The sequence below is a fragment of the Megalobrama amblycephala genome, unplaced genomic scaffold (assembly GCF_018812025.1).
Source record: "Megalobrama amblycephala isolate DHTTF-2021 unplaced genomic scaffold, ASM1881202v1 scaffold513, whole genome shotgun sequence".
In the NCBI taxonomy this organism is placed as follows: domain Eukaryota; kingdom Metazoa; phylum Chordata; class Actinopteri; order Cypriniformes; family Xenocyprididae; genus Megalobrama; species Megalobrama amblycephala.
The window spans coordinates 52,868-69,568 of NW_025953427.1; the positions used below are offsets into that span (position 1 = coordinate 52,868).

General features: G+C 41.0%; 1 protein-coding gene across 1 annotated transcript; it reads left to right on the plus strand.

The window, feature by feature from the left end:
- The first annotated feature begins 4,181 nt into the window (after nt 1–4,181).
- LOC125261856 lies at nt 4,182–7,540 on the plus strand. Its single transcript, XM_048180408.1, has one exon. The coding sequence runs from the start codon at nt 4,182–4,184 to the stop codon at nt 7,467–7,469; it is 3,288 nt and encodes a 1,095-aa protein (XP_048036365.1). The 3' UTR covers nt 7,470–7,540.
- The last annotated feature ends 9,161 nt before the right edge of the window (nt 7,541–16,701 follow it).

Genomic DNA, 16,701 nt, shown 5'->3' on the forward strand with positions numbered 1-16,701 from the left:
TGTGACGCAGCAACGTTAAAGGCAGGGTAGGTAAGAAATTTATTAACAACTTTCTTCCAAATTTGTTTAAACTTTCTATATATATCAATGCATAATTAAAATGTAAGTACTCTGATAAAAAGAGTATAAAAATCGAGTGACTCTAGACCGTTTAATCTGTATTAAACACAGCTCATTGTTTCCATTCGGGACGAAACATAGGATTGGCTTAGGCGACTGTCACTCTCTCGCAACCATGGCAACCACCCTTTTGCCACACATGACCTGCCCACTTGCGCGCGCACGTTTGATTTGAGGAATTCAAATCAAAGGCACGGATCCTAGGAATACCAAAACAATGGCAGAGAAACAGCAAGCAAAATCCACAGTCCCGGCCTATGCAGTTAGTGAAGGCAAACCAGGCAAAAAAGGAAGACAGTAACAGTACAAGAAAAGGCAATGAACAAAAAGTCTTTGGATAAACAAAGAAATAAAACGCGAGTTAATATCGGTGTGGCTTTCCAGCGATGGCGAGAACTGAGGGAACTCAAGGGGCTGAAAAGTGACTCCTTGATGGCTTTATTTCTGCTGGACAGGTAAATCTTTCTTTTTGTATTTTGATCATACATATTTTTTTGTTTATTTTTTCATGAAGCATGTGTCATTAGCACACGTAGCTGCGTAATATAGCTAACATAACATTACTTAGCGAGCCATAGTAGAGACGATAAATAATCTATAGGCCTAGCTCAAGATGATAGCTATAGTGTTGAATTGTGCATAATTTTGCTTTAGATAACTAAATACATGTTTAACAGATAGTAGGCCTAACGTTACTCCGCATCTAGGAACTTTTCTTAGAACTATATTTACCCTCTGTCTAACTCTTTTACCATGTTCACCTGTAAGTTTACCTGCACGTTTTTTTCGCCTTTGTTTTGTTTTTATATTCTCTACCTATGTTCAGGGTATCCTTAAAAAGTCTTAAATGGATTTTTCCTAATAAAAGGCCTTAAAAAGTCTTAAAATGTCTTAAATTCAGATTCAACAGGTCTTAAATATTTTTCGTTGCATTACCGCAAAAATGTTTTATGTTTTCTAATACGTCACCGACGGAATGGTCCAGCGCCGCGCGGCGCCATCTGCAGGAGCTCAGCAAAGATGTAGGAAATAATATCTGATCAGAACTGTGCACGGATACACATTTTAAATAAATCTGCTGTGGCAAAGCTACTGCAAGTGATTTTCGGTTCTGGAAATCCATATATCCTTTGCTGAAACAAACTCGTCATGGAGAGCGCAGCTCATGGTTGCTTAGTAACGGCAGACGCCACCGCAGCGCCCTAGCTCTTTGGAAAGGAGAAAGCGGCGCCGACGCATTTTCCATGCGTTTTTAAAGGCGACATGTGAAGGGTCCCTAAAAGAGTTCAAATGGGTGAACGCGCCAAATGCGAGTAGAATCAGCGCTGAAACGTGTTCGGTAACTTTTTTATGAATGGTTGTAACTTGTGAGAATTTAATATATAATTTGCAACGGCTGTGATGTAATTATATAAATAATAGTCTGACGCGCTGCATGCTTGCTGTAGCAGAAGTGTTTTAAATAATAATAATAAATTATAATATATATAATGTATGTGTGTGTTTCCATCGCAGGTTTGGTCTTAAATTTCAAGTGAGGTGGTATTAAAAAGGTCTTAAAAAGTCTTAAATTTAACTTGTTCATATCTGCAGATACCCTGTATGTTTACTGATGTCTTTATCTTGTATCTGTGTGTGTCGTACACACTTTGTTGTATGTGTGTGTTATTATTTTGTGTCTGCAATGCAGTTGTGAGTTGATATTTGAGTGTATGTTACTCTGTTTATCTGTAATCAAGACATTTTATAAATTGATGTAATTCCTCTCCGCTCGTCTCAGGTAAATAATGCGTCTTCCAGCTCAGTGGTCGCGTTCATGCGTTTTGGGGGCGTGGCTTTGGAAGGAGCCCAGAAGGGAGGGGGTGGAGTGAATGGAAATAATGAGCTGTCTTTAAAACAGTCGTGAGAGGTCTACAGACACTCGATTTTTATACTTTCTTTTTCAGAGTACTTACATTTTAATTATGTATTGATATATAAATAAAGTTTAAACAAATTTTGAAAAAAAGTTTTATATACATTTTTTACCTACCCTGCCTTTAATAGTTCGTGAAGGCTACGAGAACTGTAAGTGCTTCTTCTAAAGTACAGTTTTCTCTTGATTGACGACAATTGAAGAGATTTGTCACGTTTTTGCGGTGTTTTGCACTCTTTATATTTAATTGAGAAGCATCCTGCAGCCTTACGAACTGGTTTCATTCGATTCAACCGAACTGGTCTCAGTCATTTGTTTGTTTTGCACTTGTCATCGCGCATGATAACTGCTGTATAGAACGGCTGTACATTGCCATTCGTTTGGGACGTAGTTTTTGTGAAGTTTCAAGTTTCAGACTATTTTTTTTTTTTTTTTTTTGTAACCCTGCCATCCAACGACATTGCAGATTGATTCATCTCAGTTTGATTCATTTGGGGTTCGACTCATCTTGATATTTTTTTTCATTTTTGGGATGTTTCATTGTGGCTGAGTGATTCAATTAGGAGTCTATTTCAACGCACGCTACGTCGAGACCACTTATCTCAAAACATTTTTCTATGGACTGTTCTTTTTCCTAAGTTTTTTTTATATTTTGATGAACAGTGAAATGTGAGAGTTCATTTGAACTACAGAACCAAATGTGAACTGTGAATGTGAACACCTAAAGAGACGTTTCACGTAAGTGTTTCTAATGTGAAATTTCATTGTGTTTGCTATTGTTCTTGTGTTTTTTCTCAAGTGTGACTGTCTAACAGTGATCATTTGCACAGTGAAAACTCATCCTAAGTGGGGTATAGAAAAATTACAGGTGTTTTCTATTTTGAATAACCATTGGGTTTGAGTATTGTATAGGTTAAAAGTCAATAACTTTTAAATTGAAGGTGATTGTGGCGTAGTGAGTTAAAAAGAAAACTCAAAGACTGTATTTGTTTTTTTGTTTTTATTTGGTGATTTTAAGTAACAAGTAATAAGATTAAGTAACACTTCATTACAAGGAAGGAAAATATATACAGAAAATAAACCCTGTTTAATTTTTGTACTTACTATCAGTGTATTATTTATTCATTTTTCTTTTGGTTGAAAGCTGTCAGGGAGTAGGGGCGTCTTACCCACTTTATTAGATCAGGGAAGGGAGGAGTATTTTAGACTGTGTCTCACATACATTTACTTCAGGAAGCCATCTTGTGACATTTCTCTCTCTGAAGCCTACCCTTGCTGGTCTGTAGAGTGCATCTCAATAAAGTAGGACACAACATATGTACACTAGTATATAATAAGACTAAAAGCACTGTTAACGGGGACTAAGATCCTTTCGTTATTCAGTCTTCCAGGGCAGCTCTAACGAATTCCCCCTACAAGACGGGCTGCATACCCCGTTACAAAAGTGGCGTCACGAACAGGATAGAATTAGGCACATTTAATTAGTCACACGTCTCCAGGCTCGCAAGTGGTTGTTCAAGTAAGATGTCTGAGCTCGAGGAACGAGAGACGAGAGACGAGAGATGGCGGAGATGCAAAGGCGGTTTGCAGAGCAGGCAGGGGCACTCGATCAAGCCAGGGCAGAGCAGAGAGAAGCCCTTTCCCTAGCAAAGGTGGTAATTGAGAGCCAGACTTCTGCACAACCGACCCCAGCTGCCAGTTATATTCCCCGAGACAGGAAGCTGCCTGAATTCAGTGGTTGCATGTCAAAGCCAGGAGAGCTGAGTATTGAAGAATGGGTGGTATCGATGAAGTCTGCATTTCAGGTCATGAGAGTTCCCACTGAGGATCGAATTGAGCTGGTGAAACAGAATCTAAAAGACGAGGCCAAGGCCACAGTGAAGTTTATGATGGATGGAAAGGAAGAGACTGTTGACAACATCTTCACTGTTCTCCTCGACACCTACGGAGATAAAGTGCCCATTGGTACGAGGCTTAAAGATTTCTATGATCGTGCTCAGAAGGTAGGGGAAACAATACGCTCCTATGCGTATGACCTTCGGGAAAGACTTAATCGTGTGCAGCGCCAAACAGAGTGGCAGATGCTGAAAATGTTTTGAAGGAGCAGTTGGTGCTAGGCTTACAAGATGACTTTTTGCGAAGAGAGATGAAGCGTAGAGTTAAAGCTGAACCAGATTTGAGTTTTGTTCAGTTGATGCAAGAAGCAATTACCTGGTCAGAAGAGGAGGAAACACAGACTCTTAGTAATGTAAGGTCCACTACCCGTGCCAGAGGGGTAGTGAATGCTGCTGCAGCACAGGATGCTTCCTCTGCTCTGTCACTGGAGAAACTGCATGAGGCAATCCAGAAGATAGCGGCTCGTCAAGAGGAACTGTATCAAGCTGTTCAAGGGAAAGAGAGAAATAGGCCACAGCAGAGCCGTCCAAAGAAGCAACCATTAAAAGACAGCGAAGGCCGTTATATTTGTTATTCATGTGGTGAACCTGGACACACCAGTCGCTTTTGTCCGCAAGGTGGCAAGTTGAGGAGGGGTCCAGCTCCATCAAAGCATCCAGTGGAGGAGTTGGTTGAAGTTAGAGAGAATGACTCCGGAGGTACGGTGCAGAAAAGCCCAGGGCCCTCATTGATTAGATGTCACACAGCGGAATGGCTGGCTGATGAAACAGCTGAAAAACATAAGGGAGGTGCTTTTGGGGATTGCCTGTCAATTGAGGTGAAGATAGCTGGTGTCAAGACCAAGTGCCTCTTAGATACAGGGTCAGAGGTGTCCACCATATCTGAGTCACACTTCAGGCAGCACTTCGAGGAGCAAAACCTGAAGTTATCCTCTGCGTGCTGGGTTAAGCTGACCGCCGCCAATGGACTGGACATTCCTGTCTTGGGATGCTTACAGGCTGATGTAGAATGTCTGGGAAAAGTACTTCTTGGGAAGTGTATATTCGTTCTGACTGACACAAGCCCTGATGTGAAGGAAATGAAAGGAATGTCTGGGATCATTGGGATGAATATACTCAATGAAGTTCAGTCCTTGTTCATCTCAGCGGAGGGAATGGAGAGGATTGATAAGTATAATCGACGAGATGAAGCTCAGGTTCGGAGAGTGCTTGCTAGAGTTGAGAAAGAAGCAGGACATCTGAGGCCCGACGGAAGGATCGGTTATGTCAAGATTGCCGGAAGACAGGCTGTCACTATTCCTCCCCGCTGTGAGAAGGTGCTGGAAGGTCGTTGTGGAGTGTCACCGAGGGTAAGTAGTCATGTGCTAGTAGAGCCAGTAGCTGGAACAAGTTTGCCAAAAGGACTTCTAGTGGCTCACGTTCTTGCCAAAACAGAGGGTGGAAAGGTCCCTGTGCGTATGGTGAACTTGAGTGGAAAGGCTGTTAGACTTGCTCCCCGAGCCAGGGTGGCTTCTGTGTATAGGCCCAAAGAGGTCATCACAAAGGATATGCTTGAATTTGAGGAAGATGATGGCGCACTTCATGTCAAGGAGTTGGTGGAAGACAAGGTTCAAGCTGATAAAAACTCACTTGTACAACTACCAGTTCCTGTTGAAGTGAACTATGAAGGACTCACACCAGAACAATGTGAGAGGCTCATTGGGTTGTTATCTAAGCACAGAGAAGTTTTCTCCAAGGATGACCAAGATTATGGCTACACCACGGCTGTGGTGCACAATATTCCTACAGGTGAAGCACCACCAATAAAGCAGCGACATCGTAGAGTACCACCACAGATATTCCAAGAGGTCAAAAGGCATGTCCAAGATCTGGTGTCCCAGGGAGTTCTCAAAGAGAGCAGCAGTCCCTGGGCATCACCCGCAGTTATCGTCATGAAGAAAGATGGCAGTGTGCGTTTCTGCTGTGATTACCGAAAGTTGAACCAAGTGACGTGTAAGGATGCATATCCGCTTCCACGGGTGGATGAGTCCTTGGACGCTTTGGGTAATAGTAAGCTGTTCTCTACACTAGACCTGACTGCTGGGTACTTTCAGGTAGCGGTGAGTGAGAAGGATCGAGAGAAGACGGCTGTCACCACCCCATTTGGCCTGTTTGAGTGGACCAGGATGCCATTCGGGTTGTGCAACGCCCCGGCCACCTTTCAGCGCCTTATGGGAGTGGTTCTTGGTGACTTGACCTTTGACGTTCTTCTGGTTTATCTGGATGATGTCATCATCTTCTCCAAAGACTTTGAGAGCCACTGTGAGAGGTTAGAAATTGTCTTCAACCGTCTGAAACAGCATGGGCTAAAGCTAAAGCCGAGCAAATGCTTTCTCTTAAGGCCAGAAGTAAAGTTTTTGGGGCACAAGATCTCCGCAGAAGGCATAAAAGTGGATAACGAAAAAATTCAAGTCCTGGACACGTGGCCAGTTCCGAAAAGTGTAAGAGAGGTCAGGCAAGTACTTGGGTTTATGAGCTACTATAGAAAATTCGTTCCAAGGTTCGCACAGATTGCCAAACCACTACATGCTTTGGTAGGTGGAGAAAAGAAAAGCAGAACCTCTACAAATTTCACCTGGAGCCAAGAATGCCAGATTGCATTTGACGAGTTGAAGGGGTGCTTGATGTCTCCCCCCATCCTCGCATACCCCGACTTCAGTTTGTCCTTCACCCTTGCCACGGATGGAAGCCATCACGGACTGGGGGCTGTACTCAGTCAGAAGCAAGGAGGGACTGAGCGTGTTGTGGCATATGCAAGCAGGGGTCTGAGAAGATCAGAGAAGAATGACAAAAACTATAGTGCGTTTAAGCTGGAACTGCTTGCGTTGAAGTGGGCAGTTACGGAAAAATTCAGAGAATACCTTATGTGTTCAAAATTCACCGTGATTACCGACCATAACCCGCTACGTTACCTTGATTCGGCTAACCTTGGCGCAGTTGAGCAACGCTGGGTAGCACAACTGGCGGAGTACAACTTTGAAGTATGCTACAAACCTGGCCGACTCAACACGAATGCAGATGCATTATCGAGAATCCCTGCCAGGGAGGAATCGGAGAAGGATGATGATGGCAAGGATTTCATCCGGCTAGGAGCTGACGAAGTGAGGGCATGTTTGTGGCCAGCCAAAAAGATTGTCCAGGAGGAACCTGAAGGTAAAGCTGCGGTGCAAGCATCTGTACGAGGAGAAATAAGTGGTTATAGCTGGAGCGAGATTGGAAAGCACCAACGAAATGACCCTGTGATCTGTCCCATTTATAAAGCAGTGGCCGAGGGCAAGAAACCAAGCAGAGTGGGTCAAAGTTGTATGGACCCGAAACTGAAGAAGCTTGCCAAGGAGTTTGACCGTCTTAAGCTGCGGCAGGGAGTGCTATTCAGATGCATCCTCGACCCTAGGGATGGAGAGGAGGTCTGGCAGGTGGTCGTTCCTGAACCTTTACAGCGTGAGGTGTATGAGGGCCAACATGAACACGGAGGTCATTTCGGGGAGAGAAGTACATAGACTCGAATGAGACGTAATTACTACTGGCCTTCTATGTCTGTGGATGTTCCATGTTGGATAAGACAGTGCAAAAGATGTATATTGGCCAAGGATGTTTTCCCCAGACTCCGAGCTCCTATGACATGTAGTAATGTCTCGGCCCCATTAGAGGTCCTCGCCATGGATTATACACAGCTTGAGCAGTCTTCTGGAGGGTACGAAAACGTACTTGTTCTTACCGATATGTTCACCAGACTCACGGTTGCTGTTCCTACCAAGAATCAGACAGCAAACACCACAGCAAAAGCTCTGATTAAGCACTGGTTTGTGTATTACGGTTGTCCGGCTCGATTGCATTCAGATCAAGGCAGGTGTTTTGAGGCCAACGTGATCAAGGAGCTTTGCAAAATCTATGGTATAGGAAAGAGCCGTACCAGCCCATACCATCCACAGGGGAACGGTCAATGTGAAAGATTCAACCGTACCATGCATGATTTGCTAAGAACCTTGCCACCAGAGAAAAAGAAGGATTGGAAGACTCACCTTCCGGAGCTGGTGATGGCTTACAACAGTCATGTCCATTCATCCACTGGTTATTCCCCATTCTATCTGATGTTTGGAAGGGATGCCCGTTTACCAATGGATGTGCTTGGGGAAAAGGATTTAGAAGAGGATGAGGTTGATAACCTGGACGATTGGGTGAAAAGTCATCATGCAAGATTGAAAACTGCTGTGGAGGTTGCAAACGCAGTGTCTCAAGAGGCATCCAAAAGAAGAAAGAGGATATATGACCGCAAGTCATTTGGAGCTCTTGTGAGGCCTGGAGATCGGGTGCTACTGCGTAACCACAAACACAGGGGTAGAAACAAAATTCAGGATAAATGGGAAGACACACTGTACATAGTAGTAAAGCAAAATCACTCAGACATACCCGTGTTTACTATTAAACCAGAAAAGGGGGGTTCAGTGAAGGTAGTACACAGGGATCAGCTTCGGCACTGTTCATTCCCGACACCTACGACACCGTGTGCACACCAGCGCGGATTGAGAGACAAGCCAGAGTCAGACACAGACATGTCAGACATTATCTGTTTTCCAGAAACTGCACAACATTCCACTTACCGTGCACACACAAGGGTGGATCAAGGGGAGTCAGGGGAAGTAGGACAGCATGACAGCAATGAGGGTCAGGCTGCAACATTAGAATCAGAGTTGAGGGTACAAGATGATTCAGATGATGCTGATGTTTCAGAAGTTGAAAGAGAAAGTGTTCCTGAGTTCAGACGTTCTCAGAGGCAAAACAAGGGTACCTTACCTGTGAAATACAGGGATGACTACATTCTAAAATAAGAGTCCATAAAGTTCTGTAACCTTTAAGGTATTTGGAGATTGAGTTGTACATTTGTAATGTGATGTCTTCCTAATATGTTGTTTGTGTTTCAGAGATGAATCTGCTGGAAATGTCGATGGAGTGGCAGGGTTTAGCAGGGGGGAAATGTAACGGGTAGATATTATTTTAAATTATTTTTGGAGGGGGGGACTTTTATTTTGACGGGTGGACTGATTTTCGGTGTTCGGGGCGGACTGCGAGAGAGAGAGAGGAGAGGCGCGCTGCGTTTGAGAGTGTCACAAAGAAGTGAGTGTCGTGTCGTGATCGAGAAGCTCGTTCGATGGTGTTAATCGAGGCTTTAGTAGACTAAAGAACGACAGCATCAAGTGCTTTTGTGAACTGTATCCCGCATTTCGTCATTGGAGTTTTTGTGTCGTTTTGCTCAGTGGATTGCATTGCATTGAACTGTGACGCAGCAACGTTAATAGTTTGTGAAGGCTACGAGAACTGTAAGTGCTTCTTCTAAAGTACAGTTTTCTCTTGATTGACGACGATTGAAAAGATTTGTCACGTTTTTGCGGTGTTTTGCACTCTTTATATTTAATTGAGAAGCAGCCTGCAGCCTTACGAACTGGTTTCATTCGATTCAACCGAACTGGTCTCAGTCAGTTGTTTGTTTTGCACTTGTCATCGCGCATGATAACTGCTGTACAGAACGGCTGTACATTGCCATTCGTTTGGGACGTCGTTTTTGTGAAGTTTCAAGTTTCAGACAATTTTTTTTTTTTTTTTTTTTTTTTGTAACCCTGCCATCCAACGACATTGCAGATTGATTCATCTCAGTTTGATTCATTTGGGGTTCGACTCATCTTGATATTTTTTTTTTCATTTTTTGGGATGTTTCATTGTGGCTGAGTGATTCAGTTAGGAGTCTATTTCAACGCACGCTACGTCGAGACCACTCATCTCAAAACATTTTTCTATGGACTGTTCTTTTTCCTAAGTTTTTTTTTATATTTTGATGAACAGTGAAATGTGAGAGTTCATTTGAACTACAGAACCAAATGTGAACTGTGAATGCGAACACCTAAAAAGAGACGTTTCACGTAAGTGTTTCTAATGTGAAATTTCATTGTGTTTGCTATTGTTCTTGTGTTTTTTCTCAAGTGTGACTGTCTAACAGTGATCATTTGCACAGTGAAAACTCATCCTAAGTGGGGTATAGAAAAATTACAGGTGTTTTCTATTTTGAATAACAATTGGGTTTGAGTATTGTATAGGTTAAAAGTCAATAACTTTTAAATTGAAGGTGATTGTGGCGTAGTGAGTTAAAAAGAAAACTCAAAGACTGTATTTGTTTTTTTTGTTTTTATTTGGTGATTTTAAGTAACAAGTAATAAGATTAAGTAACACTTCATTACAAGGAAGGAAAATATATACAGAAAATAAACCCTGTTTAATTTTTGTACTTACTATCAGTGTATTATTTATTCATTTTTCTTTTGGTTGAAAGCTGTCAGGGAGTAGGGGCGTCTTACCCACTTTATTAGATCAGGGAAGGGAGGAGTATTTTAGACTGTGTCTCACATACATTTACTTCAGGAAGCCATCTTGTGACATTACTCTCTCTGAAGCCTACCCTTGCTGGTCTGTAGAGTGCATCTCAATAAAGTAGGACACAACATATGTACACTAGTATATAATAAGACTAAAAGCACTGTTAACGGGGACTAAGATCCTTTCGTTATTCAGTCTTCCAGGGCAGCTCTAACGAATTCCCCCTACAAGACGGGCTGCATACCCCGTTACATTAATAAAGTAATGTTTTCTGAATCAGTGTCGGCTGCAAAGATGAAGTTGACATTGCTGACTCTCATCATCTCCGCATATACTGGACGCGCCTAGAGAGAGAATGCACATTTCATTCAGATTACATAATCAGAGTAGACTCTTTTTGTTTTTAATTATTTCGTTTTAAAGTAGATATTTCAAGCTTTCTCAAGTCTGCGAGGCAAGCAGCCTATACGCTGAGTTTCGGTTCATTTAGCCTATAAGTCGTGCTCCAGTTCACGCGCCAGTGATCGCGCCCGCGTATCCATGATTATATTGCCTGCTATATTTGCTTCTTATTTATTAAATCCAGGCAATTGGTTGATGAAACATTTAATAAAATTAAGATACATTTTTTACAAAACGAAATTTACTTTAAAGAGAGGCTTTCTATAAAACAAAACTTAATGAAGTGGTCAAAATCATGTCTGACCCACTCCATGACTCCCGATATATTGCGCATCTTATGATGCATCTTACTCATGGTGTTCACTTTTCATAATCAAGTAAATGAATTTAAAACATAACTTAGGACTATTTAAACATATATATGAAACTACATTTTCTTTAATGACAGTACAGAGAAATTTCATAAGCAAGAGCGGATCATGAGTCACGAGTCAGGTCAAGAATTATTCTTAGACTTATATTTAATATTGGGGGCATTCAAGTTATTTGACATTTGAATTTTTTTTAAAGTAACGCAATAGTTACTTTCCCTGGTATTTAGTTACTTTTATAATGATGTAACTCAGTTACTAACTCCGTTACTATTTGTGAGAAGTAACTAGTAACGTGCCCAACACTGGTTATGATGAACTATATGCCTTTCTCCACTGACGTTGAGTTCCAAGTGTTTGTAAAGATACTGATTGTTAGAAGGCAGCTGTTTGACTCTGTCTGAGATGAACAACAGGAACGGTGTGTGTAACATTAGCAACACATTAGCTGTTTGATAACGTAGTCAAGCAAAAGGCTAATCATAAATTCATATAAATTAATGACAACCATCGCAAGGGCTGTGCCAAGTGTGCAAGCGCATAGCGGCTCGTGCAAAAGTAAATTGACAGCTGACTTGAACTGGCGCATGTTTTTCTGTGCACAGGAGCCATTATTCACACAGACACAACATTCATAGACAGCGCATTATGACAGAAAAAAATGTATGCGGCTTTATTTTTAAAACGTTAATCTGAACAAATTAATTGCAGTGTATTACTAATATATATTTTTTGCCATTCCAGAAAAATAATTTATATTATATATATTATTTTTCACGTCATCACGTGATTAATTCTAACCAATGAGACTGCTGGAACTGTATCGCTAGTGAGCTGTCATTCCGGATTGGATTGGTTCCGCCCAGCTCTGCTCCAAACAGGTAAGCTTTTTAAATTTCTATAGTAATTTCTGAGATTTCTATTAAAATTAGTGAAACAGGTCAAAATGGCAATTAATGAATTAATTGGAATTAAATTACACCCACTTTAGTGGTTTATCTGATGAGTATATTATTTCAGTGGCGGCTCGTGGGTATTAAAAAAGAGGAGGCACACTAGCGATCCCCAGTTGATGCTTTTTTTTTTCTTTTTCTTTTTTTTTTGCTTAACTGCTTAATAAAGGTCTTCTTTTGGTCATGTTTATGTACGAAAATGACATATGTATCCAACAAGACAATGTATTTAAAATTTTACTCACCTATTAACTTACTTGAAGAAAAAAATCCTTCCTCCTGTCTTTTAGCATCAAATTTGTCTATGACTCTGTTGTAGAATACAGCTGTCTTCTTCAATTCATCAATTAAGGCTGACTCCAGGGAAATTGTTTTCAATTGTTAAAAGTGTGATAGTCTATCTTGTCCAGAGTTACTGTGAAGATATGTTTTCGCTGTCTTTAGGCCAGAGAAAGACCTTTCAGCAGACACAGTTGTTATGGGAATTGTTAGCATCAACTTCAGCAATTTGACCAGTTCTGTCAGGGTGCTATGATTATCCTGTATAATCATCTGAAGTAAGTCGCTCGGCGCTTTATGGAAACGCTTATCTTCATAGACTTATCTGCCAACAGTCAAAGAAGGGTTAGACCTTTAAAAGTGTGGCCATTTCTTCATTAGGAAACCCTTTTAGTTAAGCAAAATCTGCAAATGCTGTAAAGTCGATACAATTCATTTCATATCACTAAATCTCTCTGTCATGCTTGCTGCATGCCAGCACAATTAAGTCAAGAGAAACTGAGGCTGTGAAGATGGACATATTTGTTCAAATATCAAAGAAGATAGTGTCAGTCCATGTGTGACACCTATGCTACAAGGAAATAATCACCTTTTGTTATTTTTTTTAGCAGCTCAGCCCTCATTTCAGCTCTTTTGGGAAGAAAGTTGATGGAGGTGATGTTGTAATTTTGCACGGTTCTCCACTATAGCCAACAGGACATGTGCAGAGCTCCAAATCCATGTCCACTGTATAGGTGTGCCCTGATGTGGAGGATTTCACTTGAAACTTCTTCTCTCCAACCTAACAGTGAAATGAAGACATAAAATACAGATATATTAGATGTTTCTCAATTCTAAGAATTCAAAGACTAGACTGCTAGACTGGCTTTAAAGAACAAACTTGGAAGGACACAAGGACACAAAACACATCTTTGTGAGAATTGAGATGCAATGATCTTGTTGCTCGACTATCTCTCAGCCATGGTGCCTTCATCTGTGCTGATCTGCATCTTGAGTAGATGACGTCACTTGAGGGAGGCGTGGCCAGGCCCGCTGAACACGCCCCACATCAAAACAGTGCCATAAAGAGAAACGCACAGAAAAGTGAAGCACAGAGGGAAAACGGTATCGCGAGCACAAGCTTGAATGAAACGCAAAATAAAAGGAGCGCTGCAAATGAATTAGTAGGTGTGACCATGGAAAATATGTTGCAGAGATAAAATAGGATCACTGATTTTTGCACTTTATTTTTCTTTTGCAATTCTTTATTTTTGTTTGCAAAACAACTTTTTTTGCTCAATACTTTATTTTCCTTTGCAATACTTCTTTTGCAACGATATGTGGCTTTAACTTGATTCCATAGTCTTGCCCCCTATGAACATTAAGATCTTGGGATTAAGACCTTTAGCGTTCCATTATCCTGCTGCACAGCAGTAATCAGACAAGACTCCAGACAATGCCTTCACTATGCTTTAATCACGGCCGGGATGATCTCAGACCAGTTTCAGAGAAAATCCCACCAGCAAAAGAATACAACAGTTGTTACGCATGGCAAAGGTGACATGATTCATTGCATCATTTATATACAATGTGATTGGTTCTTCTTATGTAAAATTCAGCAAACCCTTCTGTTACTACGTACCCACGTAGAAGGTGACGTTCTCAGAACCTTGCGCAATGTTTCCTAAAATTTCTCTAAAGGTGTTTTTTCTGTTTTTACAAAACATCCTTGTTACAGCAAAAATTGCAAGAAAAAATCTGAACAGATGAATCTGGTTATTTATGATGGTGATTCAATCATCATGGAGTGTCCTGATTCACTGATTCTCTCCAGAGTCTAAACTCTGAGTATGTTAACTGTTAGCGTTGTGTTTTTTTTTTTTTATGACAGTCAAATGTCCGTTTTTAAAATTCATTATACAGACAGAGCTTTGAGCAGCATATTTTAGACTCACACAGACATCATGAATCAGCGTATGATCCTCAACAATGGTGACAATAAACAATATATTTTTGTGACTTTAGTAGCTTGTTTTGTGATGCACAGAGTTGATCTGTTTACCAGAAAAAACCATTGTTGAGGTTCATATGCAGAATCTTGATGTCTGTGTGAGTCTACATGATTCTGTCTAAATAAATTTTGCAAAACGAGTAAACTTTCAAAATATTAAAGCAGAACATGTTTCCATGTAGTATTATAGGATGGCATTAACATGAAAGGAACACAACTTCAGAAATCACTGAGTATTTAATGATGGTATAAACAATCAAAATAATCTGATCAGATATTTTTCTTCACAAGATTTTTGTAACAAATGTGCTTTAGAAACACATAGTTACAACAAATGAAAAAAACCTAAAGTTAAAACGTCAAGGATGAGAAGCCCAGCTAAAGCAAGCGCTTACCTCCATAACGGTGACTTCAAACTTGATCATTTTTAATAAAACATCAACATCTCATTAAGAAGATTTGAATGAAAGAAATAAAGTCAGAGTGGTTTGTAATAAGTGAAGATGCAGCCATCTGGTGAGATCTGTTAGTGTTTAATATTCTGTTTCTGTTATCTGAGTTTTGTGAGGTTACCATTGTGCTGAAGAGTAGAGCCTGTGCTTCAGTCAGTGATGATCCAGAAGCACTGATTTTCTGCTGCATGTTGCTTTATTTAAAGACAGTAAGGGGCCGTTCACACAACGCGTTTTTCTATTCCAATGCGCTACTTTCCCATTGTTTTTCTATGTAAACACGCGCTTGACGGACGTGCCTGACCGTTACGCTCGCGTCTTTTGCAGCGCCTCACACATGAGCGCCGCGTTTTTAAGACGCCGTGTCAAGTTAAAAGAATTTCAACTTTTACACGCAGCGCAGCTCATCAATGTCAGTTCCAAAACAGTGGACCAATCAGAAGAACTTGGAGGCGGGGCAAGCGTTGCGAGTTGGCATGACAACTGTTTTATATAATGGCAACATGGTGGAGGAGGCGCTCATTATTATCTTATTTTCTTTTTTTCCATGTCAAAACTTGTATCTGTAAATTCTGCAGTTTGCCTATTTCTATTATTTCCGTTATTGTCGTTATTGCATCACGTCTCAAAGGCACGTCTCGAGACTCTCGCGTTCTATGCTGCGCTTTTTTTAAAACCACTCCTGAGCGCTGCTTCTCGCGTTTTTAGACGCAAAGACGCGTTCTGTGTGAACGGCCCCTTATAGTTGCTGATGCAGTGATACAGCAGTTCCATTAGCTCATGCATGTGCTGTTGTCAGCTAATGATTTACTGCAAGAGATTTGTCCTTTAAAGGTGCCTTAGAAGTTTTTTTTAAAAGATGTAATGTAAGTCTAAGGTGTCCCCTGAATGTGTCTGTGAAGTTTCAGCTCAAAATACCCCATAGATTTTTTTAATTCATTTTTTTAACATCATCATAAATTAGCTGATTCAGGGCTGCTGGCCCTTTAATTCTCGTGCTCCCCCGCCCACGGAGCTCGCGCTTGCCTTAAACAGTGCCTAAACAAAGTTAACAAAGTTAGGCACAGCTAATATAACCCTCAAATGTATCTTTACAAAGTGTCCGTCATGCATGCGGCATGCATGCATCAGATTATGTGAGTATAGTATACTGTTATATTGTTTACATTTGATTCTGAATGAATTTGAGGCTGTGATCCGTGGCTAACGGCTAATGCTACACTGTTGGAGAGATTTATAAAGAATGAAGTTGTGTTTATGCATTATACAGACTGCAAGCTGTAACGGCCACCTAAATTATGTTGAATACTGTTCATGACATTAATGTTGATGTGCCTTTAAGATAACTTCTTCTATGGCGTACGTTGTAGTGTGCACGCTGTTCTCATGTGAGCGCGCACGCACAGAGTTGATAGAGAATGCTCGTGTGACGAGAGAGATGACTGCTCTACTGCTGACTGATGTTGCAGTTTAATAATGTTACTTTTCCACTTTGATTCATAGCGTTTATCAGAGTGCTTTTCTTTTTCCTGTTTATCCTCGATCTTTTGCATGTATGTGAAGAGTGTGCTATATTGTGCGAACCATCTATAAAGACACGTGGGACTACCAGTGCATTTGCCCCGGGTTTTTCTTCTCGCCTCCTGTTTTCTAATTTTCATCTGGGCAGACTTCAAACCCTCTGGTAGACGTTACAAATTGGCGCCCGAACAACTGGATCCATACAGGTCATCTTTCGCTTTCGACACGGCTGTTCGTATTTGTTTATCTTTTTGGAAGAGATTTTGTTGCTGGAGTTTTTCATCGCGCTGCTGCAATCGGGCCTGGCTGACTATCTTGCTAGCTATGGGGACCATGCGGGTCTGTGCGTGACTGATTTTCAGGTACTGTTTAAGTGTTTTTTGACTGATTGCTTATAC